Source organism: Gossypium hirsutum, chromosome A08 (assembly GCF_007990345.1).
Source record: "Gossypium hirsutum isolate 1008001.06 chromosome A08, Gossypium_hirsutum_v2.1, whole genome shotgun sequence".
NCBI lineage: Eukaryota > Viridiplantae > Streptophyta > Magnoliopsida > Malvales > Malvaceae > Gossypium > Gossypium hirsutum.
Window position 1 is genome coordinate 125,800,084 of NC_053431.1, and position 16,473 is coordinate 125,816,556.

A 16,473-nucleotide genomic window follows, 5' to 3' on the forward strand; every position below is an offset into this window, starting at 1 on the left:
TCCTTAGACAGAATATCCCTTCTATAGTAATTTAATAGCACAATTAAATACTACTATTATACCCTCAAATATTGAAAGAAAAATAGGATAAGAAAGAACACAAGAGATTTAACGAGGTTTGGTAAATTATACCTACGTCCTCGGGCACTAACACCAGATGATAACTTTACTATCTCCAAAGTATTACAAACAAATAGAATTCCTTAAGAATTCTCAAATGGGAGAAGAGAGAAAACTAAGAGAGAAAGATTGGTTGGGATAGTTGAAATGAGAAATGGTTAGGCCTATTTATAGTTGAAGTTCAGGGACTAACTTGCAAATGGCCTAAAAAATTAGGGACCAAAATTGCAATTATCCCTTTCAACTTTAAACAACTTGCCAACTATTTTTTTTCTTTCGGTGCCAATTGCACCTCCCACCATTTTTGACTTTTCAACCCCTTTTTAATTTAACTTATCAACAGGATCTTCATCAATTCTCCATTCTTTTCGTCAAATTCTATATCGAATAAACATGTGCTTAAGCTCACTTTGAATTTGACGCCTGCTTCACGTAGTAGGACTGCACTATATAAATACTCGTCTTGCTGCTGCTATAGCTTTCCTTCCTCTAGGATTCCTTCGGGTTCGGGCTTTTGGGATGATATCAAATGCATGAAATGTTTTTTCCCTCTTAGAATCCATTTGCCACAATGGGATTGATGATCTTCATTATTGATGCTGCAATGCTGATGCTTCTGAAATGGATATGGTTGTTGAAATGTTCTTATCAAATCAGTGAAATGCTTAGCATCCTTTAGCTTGGATCTATATTCGAAAGTATGGGGATTGTTTGGCGATAGTACATCATCAATGGACATGCTTTGGTTGTAATAATGGCTAAAGAAGTGACAAGTAATATGAAGAAAGGAAGGGTAATTGGGATAACCGGCGAAGGCAAGTTCATACATGTCCCTAAGAAGAAAAAAAGGAAGCTGCTGTTGAAGCAACATCAAGTCTCGCTTTAGATCATGGATCATCCCCGACTTGGCAAAGATGAGATCATTTTCAAATCTCCATTCCTTAGAATAAGCTCTCAACAAGAGTTCAAGGATGAAACCAGCGTCGACTAAAATCGTTCTGATGAGCAACAAGGGATCTGATTCAGTACTGGCTCGATTGTATTGCCGTGGTCTATTAAATGAATCATCCCAATTCCTGTAATACAACTTTTCGTAACACCTTCGGATCTTTGCTAAAGACCCTTTAATCAATGTGATAAAATCGATCAAGCTAGTGTTGGGGTGAGCACGGAGGAGAAAGGCAGCCAGGTATCTCTATTTTTCTTCTTCATGGTGGGCTGAAAGATAGGAGCGGTAAACGAGAGGGCCGATAATGGCGTAACGGGGACGATAGGGGGCCGAATTTCCTCGAAAATTTTACCAGGAATGCTGAAGATGCAATAATCAGGCGTGACATGATGAGAATTATGTAATGAATTGAATTTGGATTCAATCTCTTGGACTAATTCCTGGACTGATAAGTTTTCTGAGGCTGAACAACTGTTATCCTCTGAAATTTCAGGCTCTTTGGCTCTTCTAGACCGTCCCTTTTCGTCTGCTTTTGCATTAGTACGAGCATTATTCTCCTTTTCTCAGCTTGTAGTTTTTGGAATCAAAAGAATAAATGATAAGCAACTAATTTACCCGATTAAAATGTAATTTAAATCTTAATAAAAGGACCTTTATAATTTTACCCAATAAATTGCAAATAAGTACAAAAAAAAATCATCAGCATCAGTAATTCATCCAATATAATCCCAAATACAAAAGGATCCTATCAACTTCAACTAACCCCAAATGTCAACTAATATTTGCATTGCCTTTATTTTTTTTTTCTAGTGAAAAGGATTTTTTGCCTTTATTTTTTAATGAGATTTTAAAATCTAAAAAAAGTAATTGTATTAGATTTGAATTATTTCCATCAAAGTCATTTTTGGTTGTAATATTTATATGGAATTTGGGTAAATTATATGAGTAGTTATCGTATTATTCGTAAGTTTAGTTTTTGGTTACCTAATTATAAAAAGTTACAAAATGATTACTCAATTATTCGATTTTTATCTTTTTTGGTCACCTGTTATTAAATGGCTGATGGAAAAGTGACTCAACATCTTTAAATTTGGTCTTAATTCTAAAAGATTTAGCCCTTAACATTTACACTTTATGTAATTTAGTTTAGTTTTTTTTTTGTAACCTTTTCACTTAAAAAGCTAAAAAAACAATTTTATTAGCTAAATTTACTGAAAATATACCAAAAAATACAAAATAATAATTTTTATCTTTTCTCATTCTTTTAAAATTAACTCTCAATGTCATAATGAAAAATAAAATTATAAAAAAAGAGTCAAATTGCACGACAGGTAAATATTGAGGATTAATTTTTTTAGAATTAATATTAAATTGACACAATATATTAATATTGAGAACTAAAATTATTATTATATAAAATTTTAAAAGATTTTAAATTATCTCATTAGTAAACCTGTAGATAAACAAAAAGAGAAAATAAAAAAATGTTCTATGAATTTATTTTTTCTAAAAATAAATACTCGACAGTAGTTGGTGGCGGTGGACAACAGCTTATGTAACAAACGATTGGCAGAATCTAAATTAAAAATTATGATAATTGAGGGAGCATGTTTTAATTTTTAAGTGATGATATGATATAAATTTAAAGTGTTACGTCAAGTTTAGAAATTAAAAATAAATTTAATTGTAAAGTTCAGATATCAAAATAGACTTAATTACTAAGTTCGAGTCAAAAATTATATCATCCTTCAATTAATTATTACAAATTCATAAAGATTAAAAAATATAAAACTTGATTTAATATACTGATTGGTTATTAATCCGATCCCAGCAACTATTGTCGAAGCTCAAGACAACATTAGGATATCCTACTTCTCTCCATTGAACCAGGCCCAAATTAGCCCAATTGTTTGTTCGCTATTATGTACCCAAAAGAATAATGCATGGCCCATACTCAATAAAGCCTATTCTAAGTCCATGACCTTGGTAACCAATAGATCCATAACCTTATCTTGGGCTTTGAACAAAATAAAAATAGAATATGTTGAGAGTGGGATTTGAACCCACGCCCTTTTGGACCAGAACCTTAATCTGGCGCCTTAGACCAACTCGGCCATCTCAACATATTAAACGGTACTTCCGGTTATAAATTTATACTTTTGAGCATTTGTGATTAGGATAGAATGAGAATTCCTAAATATTATGGAATACCTAACTAAATTTTTCAAAAGTTTTGTCCCTATTATTAAAAAATATTTTAATTTTTGTTGAAAACACGTCACTTTTTATGTTTATATAAATAGAATTTTTTTTATCACCATTTATTTAGACATGAAATAGTCATCAATAAACTTAATTAAGAGTATTCAACTCATCTTCTATTAATAAGAGATTGCATTAGTCATTATTGTTTGGAATGGATTTCACTAGTGCATCATATACATGTCATTATTGGTGTCTAATATTAAAGGTTTTAAACTACATCTTAATCTTTCTTCTATTTTAATCATAGTTAGTATCACTCTTGTAGTTTGTTGTTGTTTTTATATTTCCTTGGGAACTTGAAAATAAATCCTTCCTCACTTAACTTAAAAAAAAAATTACTAGTTTGTTGACTTAATAGTTAAAAGAAATTTTAACTTCAAAATTGATTCGAGTTTTAATTTAATTGTCATTATTGTTATTATAACAATAAGAAAGGCGTGGGTTTAAAAGCAATGGACATATTTTTCTTCCGTTTTAAGGGTTTGAAGAAGTTTTAAGTAGAAATAGATATTGTATAAAAAATTCTGACTTGAAAAATCATAAAAAAAAAATCTTACTTTTCCCTTTTTATCATATACTAATTAATTGATTTTGAATCAGGTACCCCACCATACTTCACAGAATGAAATCTAAGAAAACAATGCAAAGTTTGAGTTTTCTGTTAAAAATACTGGTTTTACTTGCTTTTTTATTTGATGCTAAATTATTACTATTTTCGTTAAATTAAAAAATATATATTAGTTTTGTTGCAATCTAGATTATCTATTTGCCATTTTAAGAATATATTTTTCTATTTTAGTCGTGTTTTACTATCAAGTAATAGTATTCTTATCCACTAACGTCATATATGGAGATAGGTTCAAATTAGGCTTGTCCATGAATTAGGTCACTTAACCTAGCTCAAAGACCCGCTCGAAAAATGGGAGGATTGGATAAAAATATGAGTTTAAAAATAGACTATGATAAAAAAATAAAGCATGTTATGGTTTTATAGCACGTGGCATTTCAAACACGCCTAGATATAACTACTACCTAATAATTAAACTTTTTCTCAATTATTTTGTAGTATCCAAACACCATTATTTTTTTTCCTAGCTAATTGCAGTTGTCATTTGACTTTTTTTTTTTAGTTTGCATATAGTGATATAGATGAATAGTCACTTACAACTCCTATATAAAGAGTTGTATCTGATGAAGAATTATTAACTTTGTGTGCTTGAAATAAAAGATTATTTGAAAGAATTTTTTCATACAAAATTTATTTCTCTTCTCCATTATAATCTTTATCATTTTCTTTGTTTTATTTCTCCAAATATTAATCATTCAACTACACAGGCCACCAAGAAGAAGAAAAACAGAGATACCTGGCCTCGTTTCTCCGCCGTGCTAAACCCAACACTAGCTTGAACGATTTCATTGAATTGATTGAAAAGTATCTACCAAAGATCCGAGGGTGTTACGAGAAGATGTATTACAGGTATTGGGATGATTCAGTGGGAAGAGCACGACAAGACAAACGGGCCGGGACTCAATCACATTCGTCGTTGCTCATTGGAATGATTTTAGTTGACGCCGGTTTCATCCTTGAACTCTTGTTAAGAGCTTACTCCGAAGGATTGAGAGCTGAAAACGATCTCATCTTTGCCAAATCAGGGACAATCCATGATCTAAAACGAGACTTGATGTTGCTTGAAAACCAGCTTCCTTTCTTTCTTCTCAAGAAAATGTATAAACGTGCCTTGAAATGTAATCCACATTACCCTTCTTTTCTTCATCTCACCTGTCATTTCTTTAGCCATTATTACAACCAAAGCATCTCCATTGATGAAGTTCTATCACCAAACAATCCCCATAGTTCTGAATATAGATCCAACCTGGAAGACCCTAAGCATTTCACTGATTTGATAAGAACATTTCAGCAACCATACTCCACGATTCATAAGCAGCAGCAGTGTGGAAAATGGAACATTCTGAGAGGAAATACACACTTCATGAATTTGATATCATTCCAAAAGCTAGAGGTAAGGGAAGGTGCAGCAGCAGCAACAAGGTGCGTATTTATACAGTGCAGTTCTACTGCGTGAAGCAGGCGTCAAATTCAAGGTGAGCTTAAACACATGCTTATTCGATATAGAATTTGATGAAAACAATGGAGAATTGAAGATCCCTCCTCTGAAGGTCGACGACTCCACGGAATCTTTTTATGGGAACCTCATGGTGTGGGAGCAATGCTATTATCCGAACGACACTTTCATTTGCCATTACATCTTTCTGATAGGATATCTCATTAAATCTGCTGAGGATGTGAGCATTCTTGTTCGGAAAAGAATTCTGATTAAACAGCTTGGCAGCCCTATTGAAATAGTAGCCATGTTTAACCGTCTCTGCAAATATAATAACGTGGGGACTGAGAACCGATATTCAAGTCTTTTCATGAAGCTCAATGCATACAATGCTGTTCCCCACCATAGTTGGATAGCAATACTTAAGCTCGAGTATTTTTCTAATCCTTGGAGAGGGGTTGCTACCATTGCTGCAATTATCTTGCTTGTTCTTACTATGATTCAAACCATTTGTGCTCTCTTCTCCCTTTAGTTTCAAAGCACATGTAAGTTCAAATGTCCCTTGTTGAAAGTTTAATAAGATTGGAATATGTTTCATTTGGGCCTATTTTGAGGTTCTCTTCAACTATTTTGGTGAAAATTTAAACAACAAGGTTTTTAAAATTTAATGAATCAATTCAATCAGTTTATTTGATTCGATTAAATAAATCATTAAAAAATTTAAAAATGTTTGAGTTCAATCAAGACATTAATTCTTAAATTAATTTTTCTGATGTCTCTCTTTAGATCAATAGCTAAACTCAAACAACCATGATATTGACTTACTGAAAACCTCCATTGACCGATGAATATTTCAAACGGTAGAGCAAAGAACTTGGTGAATAACCACTATACTTTAATTTGATATAATTTGGCCCTATCTATTATTACAATATCATTAGTTATTTAACTATAATAACAATTCCATAAGATTAATTTTTACTAGTTTAATTTGGTCTTTGTTGGTATTTTACCAAATATGTTTTCTATCAATCATTACACTAAATAAAGATTAAAATTACTATTCCGTCACTCAATTTCTAATGTTATAGGTTTTTATTTGGCTTTGTTGATAGAGTCAGGAGCGAATTTAGGAGGCTAGCAAGACTCGACCTCCTTAAAATAAAAATTTTATTTGGTCTTTTTAAGTTTTTAAAAAATTTAAATTAATAAAAATAAAATTACACTTTAACCCCTCTTAAAAATAATAAAAAAATAATTTAATCTTTTAAATTGAATTCTGTCTTTTAAGGTTGAGTCAAGAGCCTTGATAGAGGGGCTCGTTATTGCCTAAGAAGACTTTTGGCAAGTGGAACTTGAGTGCGACAATGCTATGCTAGTGAAAACAATCCTTGCTGGAGGTGCAGCCGAAAGCATATTATGGGAGTTGCGGAATATTCACCAACTATTTTGCCGCAATTGGAAGGTGCATGTCCAACACATCTCTTGATTTCATAATAGAGTTGCAGATCACATGGCGAAGATCCTAGTTACTGGTAACAACAGAATGTGAATATTCGAGACTTTAGTACTGAGTTCACTGATAAAAGATCGGAATAATTCTAATAATATTGTGTTGTCTAAATTTTTTTTATTGTGATCACTTTTGCTGTTTTTTTTCTACCAAAAATAAATAAATAAATAATACCAACAAAAGCTGTTTCTTTTAAACCGTGTAGCCATAAGGCTACTTTAAAGCCCAAAAAATTGGCATTTGCATGTAAAAGAAATGGCCTTATTTCTTTTCTTTTGTATATGAAAAATTAAATGTTAACTTAAATCTAATATAAAGAATGTTGAAAGTATGTTATATATATTATCTTTATCATGTATAGTTTTGATTTGATACGTTAAAAAATATAGGGATTATAATTTGAAACCGCATTTCATTTTCGTTTAATACATTATATCCAACTTGTTTATTTGATAAGTAATTTATATCATAAAAGTTTAAATATATTACATTGTAATATAATATTAAAAAGACAGTTGAACTTATTTTCTCTATTTTTTAATTTGATTTTATTTTTTATTTTGTATAATTTATTTGATCAAATAAGATGAACCGATCAAATAGAGAATAAGTGGCCTTACCGATTTGACCATCGATTCAATTATGAAAATCTTAATTAAAACTATGAAACTCAAATGCTCACACTTGTAGAAAAAGCTCAATTGAGAGAAGTTTTTTTGCTACATGGTAAATTTTAATTATTTATATTTTTAAAATAAACTTAGCAATTTAACTAACGGTTGAATTAACATACATTTTAGTTTGAAAAAAAAAATAACTAAGTACTTTATACTTATAATAAAAAAATAATACCAAAATAAAAATATATATATAATTTAAATACCAATTTAATAAAAAAATTGAATATCTAATCAGGTTAATTTTAAGTTTTTTTTTAATATTAATTTCATGATAGGTTCTTATTATATTTGTTCTTGTTGATACAATACCTAGAAATATCTAGAGTTTCTCCCCAACCTTTAAATAGAGGATAATGTGCTTCAGCGCATTCAAACTTAGGTCCTTCTACATTAACAACAATGTAAATACCAATCGAGTTAAAACTTAATCGACGAATCTTATTTATTTTAAGATTGAACTAAAATGAGAAATACCTTAAAAATATCTTCATAAGCCCTTTATTTGTTGTAACACACAAGTGGGAAATGCCCATCAACATTTTTTAACCATAGATAAAATTTGGCTCCTCGTAAATAAATAAAGGACACGTCCATGGACCAACAATCATTCATTAAATACAAAATTCTAAATATTTGCTTCTTTGAAAGCCATAAAAATATCCATAATTGAGTATAAGGTTGGAAGAATAGCACTTCATGTGACTATCTCAAGGAGACACCATGGTTGGTGCATATTGAATGTTTGTAGCAATGTCGGAAAGAAGACGGACTGGAGTGATGGGTGAAATTGGTTTGATTGAAAATTATTGATTTATTTAAATTGGTATATTTTCGAGAATTAAGGATTATAAATAGATAGAAAATCAAATTATCCTCTAAAAATACTAACAAAAACCAAATTAAGCATGTAAAAATCAATTTCATAATTTTTTAGGGTTAATATATTATTTGGTATTTTGATTTTAATATTTAATTTGGCACTTGATTTTTTTTACCTTAATTTGGTATTTGAGTTTAGCTTCAATGTTTAGTTCGATACTTAAGTTTTTTCTAATTTGATACTTGAGTTTTTTTTTGTCCCATTAAACTACCTAAAATTGAGCTTCAATATTAAGTGTCAAAATCATTAGGCTACATGATATTGTTGGGTATGAGTAGAGCTGATCATGGGCCGGGCGGCCCGGCCCGTCCGAAAAATAGGAGGGTTTGAGTAAAAATATAGGCCCGAAAAATGGACTTGGGCAAAAAAACGAGGCCCGTTTAAAAAACGAGCAGGGCCTCGAGTAAGAGTTTTTTGGCCCGGACCCGGCCCAGCCCGGCCCGAATTATATATTAATATATATTTTTTTTTATTTTTAAATTATTTTAAATTTTTAATATAACTATTTTTTATTATATTGTTAATTTGTGTATTGTTTTAAGAATTGTTTTAGTATTATTTTTATTTGTTTTTATGTTTTTAAATATATTTGATTTATTATATTTTTAATTTTTTTATTTAATAAAATAAGAAAAAAATTTAATATGGGCCGGGTCGGGCCGGGCTCGGGCTTAGTAATTTTATTTCGGGCCAGGCTTGGATAAAATTTTAGACCCATATTTCAGGCCGGGCCGGGCCCGGGCCTAGTAGACGGGCCTAAAATTTTATCTTGGCCCGGCCTGAACCAGTCCCAGCCCGGCCCATGATCACCTCTAGGTATGAGTACTAAATTGAACATTAAAATCAAATCCAGATACAATTTTTTTTTCTAATTGATGAAATTTAAACATTTTATCTTCAATCATACGTTAAAAAGATCATACAATTAAGTCAAATATTTTAATTAAATAATCTGATTGAATTAATGATCCGAAGGTTATACCGGTCGAATCAATTTTCATTCACCGAATTTATAGGGTCAACTTGCAAGGTTGGGGCCATTATGTTAGACATTTTTAGGGGTAGATTGATGTTGAATTTTTGAGATCCATATTCTGCAAACATAAAAGATAAAACCTTTGAATATTTTTCACTTTATTTCTTCCCCCTTTATGCCTTGTGGATATTAAACATTAGCAAAATACAAAGTCCAGCTTTGAAAGAAAAAGAAAGGAAAAAAACTTTAACCATAAAAGGTCATTAGCCTGCAAAAGGGGATAATGTCTGCTTATAATGTAAAGCTTTCTTCTTCTTTTGAAAAATACATTTACGCTTTATTTTAATGTTTACATGATGACAAAACTCGAATCATTTCATTAATTTTTATTCATTTAAAAAGAAGAAAAGTTTATAGGAGTATAAATATATACATATATATATAAAAGTGAATGTTAGAAATTAAACAAAGAGTTTTCGTAAATGTTTACTCTATTCTACCGTATCATATTTTTTAAAATTAATATTTTATCTCTTAAAATGTTTATATTTAAATTTATAAATATATACTAAATGTATAAACTAAAATCGTATTTGTAGGAATATGACTGAAGTCGAAAAAAAATTAATAATAATTTTTTGGGGACAAAATGCAATTTTACTATTATATTAACTTATGATTTCATAAAATTGAAAGTTACTATAAGTTAATTTACCATTTTTGGAGGGCCAAGTCCACTTCATACATCTGTGTTCGCCCATGGATACAAATATAATATGTATATTATATATACTAAAAAAATTATATATAAAAAATATCAAAACTAAATATCAAAATGTTTATATAAAAACTAGATGATATTTTGTTGAAATGGTAAAATTAAATGCTTAAATTTCATGGTGTCATGGATTCAAATCTCATTATAATTGAATATTTATTGATTTATCAAAATATAAAAAGATAAAAATACCCTCATAATAATATAACTTCCTTCATATTTAAAAGGATATTTTAATAATTTTTCATCTAAGTTTGTGTTTAGTTGACTCATGACATCAACTCAATTAAAATTGATGTGAAGCAATTATAAATAAGGTTTTCAAAACTGAACCGGTGGTCAGATCAGTTAGGTCACCGATTTGTTTGATCATTTAAATAAATTATTAAAAATTCATAAAAAATAAAAATATTAAAAATTTGATTCAACCATTTATTTATCTGGTTCAACTAGTCTATACCAGTTTTTAAGTCAATTAGTTCGATGTCCCCTTCATGGACGAGGTTATTTTCAACATTATATAAAATTGAGACTAAAATATGTAAAATATCTTATATGTATATCCTCATCCCACTTCATTAATATCTAAAATTTTAAAAATTTGTATGTTGTGTTTAATATTAAGTTTTTGGTTAAATTACATAATTAATCATTTGTCACTAACGTTTTTAATTGGTTCTATATAGGGCACCTTTCATTAAATGATTGATATAAATGATGGTCTTTACTTAATTAATATAATAACATATTTAATCCTTAATAGTTATACATTTTATCAATTTGATCATGATGCTAAATAATTAATCAAATTTATTTCTCAGTTGAAATAGTAAGAAATTGAGAAGATATTTTAGGGGGGGGGGAGGTAAAGCATGGTTGGCTCCAACTTATGATTTTATGGAATGAATGGTCATTTTGACACAAAATCAAAATCTTGTCATATATATAAATGTTTTCCTTTTCCATAGCAACGGTTTCTGGTGTCGGGACAAGACCCCTAAAGCCCGACAAATCTGTCACATACACTTAACATGTGTCTATTGTTGGATCATATACGTTTACACATACCACAATTTAATTTGATTAAATTTCAAACAGGAATTGAATATTATTTTGAGTATTAATTCGATTAGTATAAGTATTATTGTTTGTATAGGAGAATGTAGGTTTGAGTGTGCTGAGTTAAGGAAGGAGAGAGATTATATGTACTTTTAGACATTGTATTAAAAAATATAATTCGAATCTATAATGAGATTATAAAAAAATTTATTTAAAATATAAGAAATTTTTGATAAATATATAATGTTTGAAAAAATAGCATAAGTAAAAGAAATCAAGTCTATTTAAAATCGGCACTCGACACATTTTTTACTTTATACTATATATTTTATTATTTCATTTTCATATATCACGTAACTTATATAAAATAAAATTAAAAATATAATACAATAATACAAGTGTTAAAAAGTATGTTAAGTTATATGTGTTTAATTCACATTTTAATAAAAGAAAATATAGAAAATTAAAAATAGTATAAATTTTAAAAAATAATAATATGGATGAGAGGAAAATGGAGTTGGGTTAATTTTATAAATATGGATGAGCTTGGGTAAGTTTTGAAGTTTATATTTTGAGTAAGGTCGGGCTTCAGTAAATATAAAGTGTGCTAATATAATGCATAGGCCGAAAGTTTTTATTCACTGAAATATTCATTTAACTCACTACACTATTTGAAAGTTTTTATTCATTAAACTATTTAAAAGTTTTCATTTACGTTTTTATTTAAGTCACGAAACTATTCAAAGGTTTTGGTCACTCAATAACCTGATCTATCTGACACGATAATAACTAAATGAATTCGTTTTTGTTCTCTCTTTTTTGCAAAAACTCGTGTAATTTGCAAACATTAAAATCTCATATACATTTGGAGTTGAGTGGTAAATTGCAATTATTTTGTCTCTCTACATAAAAAGCTACTAAATACATGTTAGTATTTTGAAAAAAGTATATATATTTATAATTACGTGCAAGGGTGTAATTACTAGAGATTAAATCTAAGTTCTTATGCATTACAATACAATATAATTGTCACAAGACTGAGAGACTATTACCGTTTAAAACATATTTATATAAATATAAAATTTGTTAAAATAAATATAATATAATAAAATACATTATACATTATAGTTTTATCATTGGTCAACACACGAGATTCACTAATAATTGTATTTTAAATTATGTTTTAAATAAAATGGTTATATTATTAGATTGAAACAATTTTGTGTGCTGAATTTTTAGAGTCCACCCAATTATTTAGTTTGATAAATATGATACAAATTGTTGAAATATTCTAAAATTGGTACTTTTTTTAAATATTATTTATTTAATTAAAATATTTTTATATATGAATATTAAAAATGCCAATTTTGGGATAAATTGGTTAATGGTTGACAATTAATTTAATAAAACACCATATGATCGGAAAGTCTCATTCATGGTTAATGACAACTTTATTCTAAAATAGGGTTTTTGTTAGATAGTTTTGATGGGTACTCATCTATAAAATGTTGTTCCTTCGTGTATCCTTCCACAATTTGCCTTGAATGCTTTGATTGTATTTATTGTTAATCTTGTAAGTGCTACAGAAATTGCAAGGTTACAAGGACTTAAGGATGTTGCCGATTTCAGCAACTCAGTGTTTGATAAGCATCTTTGTCTTTGTTTTGTTTACTTGCTTGTGTTCCCATTGCCAATCAACTCAAGAATCTCAAAAAGAATATGTGAGTGTTAAGAGGTCAGATTTTCCGGATAATTTTCTTTTCGGAGCAACGACTTCTGCTGCGCAGATTGAAGGATCAGCTAAATCTGGAGGGAAAGGACCGAGTATTTGGGACCAATTTATTCGAGAATTCCCAGAAAAAATAAAAGATAATAGCAGCTTGGAGGTAGCTGCTGATTCATATAATCGCTAGTAGGGATTCAAATTGCGGTCCGCTACCGAAATAGCGGCCATTATATAGCGGTAGCGGCGCCGTCCGAAACCGCAATTGCTGAAAATAGCGGTGTGAAGCGGATTCACTCCGATAGCGGTGGATCACGGCCGCAATTTAACGGGTAACGGCCAATTGCGGCAATAACGGGCCGCTATTCCCGTTATTTTCCGTTAACAGCAAACTAAAAAAAAATCATCTCCTCTAACAAAAATCAACAGAAACACTGAAACAACAGCAAGAAGGAATCAAAGTCCAAAGATTCAAAACTCAACAGCAATAGAAAATATAAAATCCTATTTCTCATACCCATGGATCGTGAATACTGAATACCTCAACAAAACAAGCAGCAAAAGCAGTACAAAGAAAAGTTTCAGCGAAAGAAAAACTTAGGATTTGCCATTAGGAACTGAAGATGAGAAAGGATTTGCCATTAGGAACTGAAGATGAGAAATGGGTAGCAGTAGCACTTAGCAGTAGCAGAGATCTAGGCGAACAAAAAAAGGGGAAAAAAAGTTGGTTGAGTAACAGTGAAAGAGGAAAAGAAAATGAAAAGCCGTCGGGGTTGAGTGGGTTTGCCATCAGGGTGTGCCGGCGTGGATTAGGAGGCGGCAGTGGCAAAAAATTTGTGTGAAAACTGAAAACAGCAAAGGCTGGCCGCTGCCCGCCGGTGAAAAAAGGTTGAATTTGGTGAAAACACTATTCCTATTTTGTTTGTCTAGGGCCCTAGCAATTTGAGAAGTTGGGGATTTCTAATAACAAGGAAAGGTTTGAAACAGAATAGAGGGAACCGTTTCATTTCCTTTATATGTTATTAGATTTATAATTTTAGTTTATATGTTATTTTTAATTAATATTGTAATTATGATTTATAATGATAATTATTTATTATTTATTATTATTTTAAATTTTCATAATTTTTATTACTTAGGGTTTGTTTAGAGTTACACACAAAATTATATTAATAAAAGTTCATAAGTGTTAGAAAATACTCTAAAAATTATTATTTTTATAATTATAATTATAATTACTATGTTTTACAATAAGTTGTGCGACTTTTAAAAAAATTCACGACCGCGATACCCGCAGTAACCGCAATAGCGTCCGTTATGTCCGCGACCGCGATAAACGTGACGCGACCGAAAACGTGACCGCGACCGCAATTTAAATCCCTGATCGCTACAAGGAAGATGTATCGATTTTAAAAGACCTTGGCGTTAATGCTTATAGATTTTCCATTCCCTGGACAAGGATTCTGCCTGATGGAACTTTCGGTGGTGGAATAAATCAAGAGGGTATCAGTCATTACAATAGTTTCATAGATGAGTTGATTAAAAATGACATCGAGCCTTTTGTGACAATTCTGCACTTTGATTCACCGGAAGCCCTTGAAAACAAGTATGGAGGCTTCTTAAATTACAGTATTGTGAATGATTTCAAGGATTATGCTGAAATTTGTTTTAAAACATTCGGAGATCGAGTTAAAAATTGGATTACAATTAATGAGCCACTAATTATGGCTAAAATGGGGTATTGCTTGGGAGTGGCTCCACCAGGCAGATGTTCAGATAGGAAAATGTGTGCCAATGGTAATGCAGCCACAGAACCTTACATTGTCGCCCATAACGTTCTTCTTGCTCATGCAACAGCTGCTAAGCTTTACAAAAAGGAGCACCAGGCAACACAAGGTGGACAAATTGGAATAGCCCTTAATTCCCATTATTATGAGCCATATTCAAACTCATCACTTGATAAAGAAGCAGCAAAAAGAGGTATGGATTTTGAGTTGGGATGGTTTATGGAACCATTAATGCACGGAGAATACCCAGAAAGCATGAGAAGATTAGTTAAAGATAGGCTACCAGTTTTCACACCGGAACAAAATGAGCTTGTCAAAGGATCTTTTGATTTCATCGGCATCAATTATTACACCTCAAGATATGCTAAAAGCGTTCCACCTACTCCAAATGCTGCACCAGCTAGCTGCTTGGTAGATCCAAATGTTAATGCCACAGTTGACAAAGATGGAGTCCTTATTGGTCCAAATGCAGGAGGGAATGAATATCTTTACGTTTATCCCGAAGGGCTTTATAAACTTTTGAAGTTTATGAAGAAAAACTACAGCAAAAACCTTAAAATTTACATTACTGAGAATGGTTATGCGGAGAAAAGCAACATGTCGATCTCCGAGGCACTAAAGGATCCAAGCAGAATTGAATTTGTTCAGAAACATTTACATCAACTCCAAATTGCAATAAGAAATGGTGTGAATGTCAAAGGATATTTCTATTATAATTTACTTGATAGTTTGGAATGGAGAGATACCTCCACTATCGGATTTGGACTTTGTTATGTTGATTTCAAGAACCTTACTCGTTCATGTAAAGAATCTGCTCAATGGTACCATAATTTTATATTAAAGGTATAAAATAATAAATATTTCGAACAACGAGCTAACTTTTTCAAAGATTTTACTTTTGTTGATAATATATTTGTAAAGTTTATGTATTTTGTTCTAATACAGTTTTATATTCAACTCTCGCTCTCTCTCTCTCTATATATCAACACTATATTTTTTTAATACATTTTAAATATATTTATTTAGTAATTGAATTATTTTATACCTCGAAATAGATTTGACCTTATACAATAATTGGATAATTTTTTGTCTTAACTAATCTAGATTAATTGATATTTAATAATAAAATATATATTATAATTTATATTTAAATATAATTATGGGTTTATTTAAATCACTAAGCGGTTAAGTTTTTTTTTTTTAAAAAATTGATTAGCTACCTTTAAGTGATGATTGGACAATTGATATGGTAGATCAATACCCATTAACGAGTAAAAGAACATACTTTAGATCAAAATTGATCTAACGGTCAATCTCAGAGATCGAATAAGAAAACTGCTTGGATTTGAGTTCGTCCATTTACGACCTTTAAAGTTGTTTTATAAAAAAAAAACAGAACTATAAAAGAAAAGGAGAATAGAAAATTTTCTATTATTGCAGGTGATATAAATAAATATCATTCATAAACACGATTTTAACAAATTAATAACTTAAACGAAAACTTTCAAATACTTTTAAAATTAATTCATCAACCGAGTTTTGCCCCCATTCGACTTTTCATGCAAAAAGAGAACCACGTAAAATTTGGATATTTACCTGGAGATATTTTGCATTGATAAATTATTTTGCTTTTTTATTTAAAAAATTAAAAAAATAATTTGCCCATTAGAAAGTTAACAA

The 16,473-nt window shown here is 30.2% G+C and overlaps 1 protein-coding gene, 1 non-coding gene and 1 pseudogene across 2 annotated transcripts; 2 read left to right on the forward strand and 1 right to left on the reverse strand.

Moving 5' to 3' along the window:
• Positions 1-3,111: 3,111 nt before the first annotated feature.
• TRNAL-AAG (transfer RNA leucine (anticodon AAG)) lies at positions 3,112-3,192 on the reverse strand. The gene has a single exon. It is a non-coding gene; the product is annotated as a tRNA-Leu (tRNA).
• A 1,608-nt stretch (positions 3,193-4,800) lies between these two features.
• LOC107907765 (uncharacterized) lies at positions 4,801-5,929 on the forward strand. Its single transcript, XM_016835085.1, has 2 exons — positions 4,801-5,365; positions 5,469-5,929. Exons 1-2 carry the CDS (start codon positions 4,801-4,803, stop codon positions 5,927-5,929), a joined length of 1,026 nt encoding a protein of 341 aa, XP_016690574.1.
• A 6,786-nt stretch (positions 5,930-12,715) lies between these two features.
• Positions 12,716-15,642, forward strand: LOC107907766 (beta-glucosidase 12-like; annotated as a pseudogene).
• Positions 15,643-16,473: the final 831 nt, after the last annotated feature.

Bases quoted from the DNA above. Each gene is read 5' to 3' on its own strand.
- LOC107907765 (XM_016835085.1), top strand. From the start codon at position 4,801: ATGTATTACAGGTATTGGGATGATTCAGTGGGAAGAGCACGACAAGAC. The intron at 5,366-5,468 runs GTGCAGCAGCAG...TATTCGATATAG, and splicing joins AAAGCTAGAGGTAAGGGAAG to AATTTGATGAAAACAATGGA.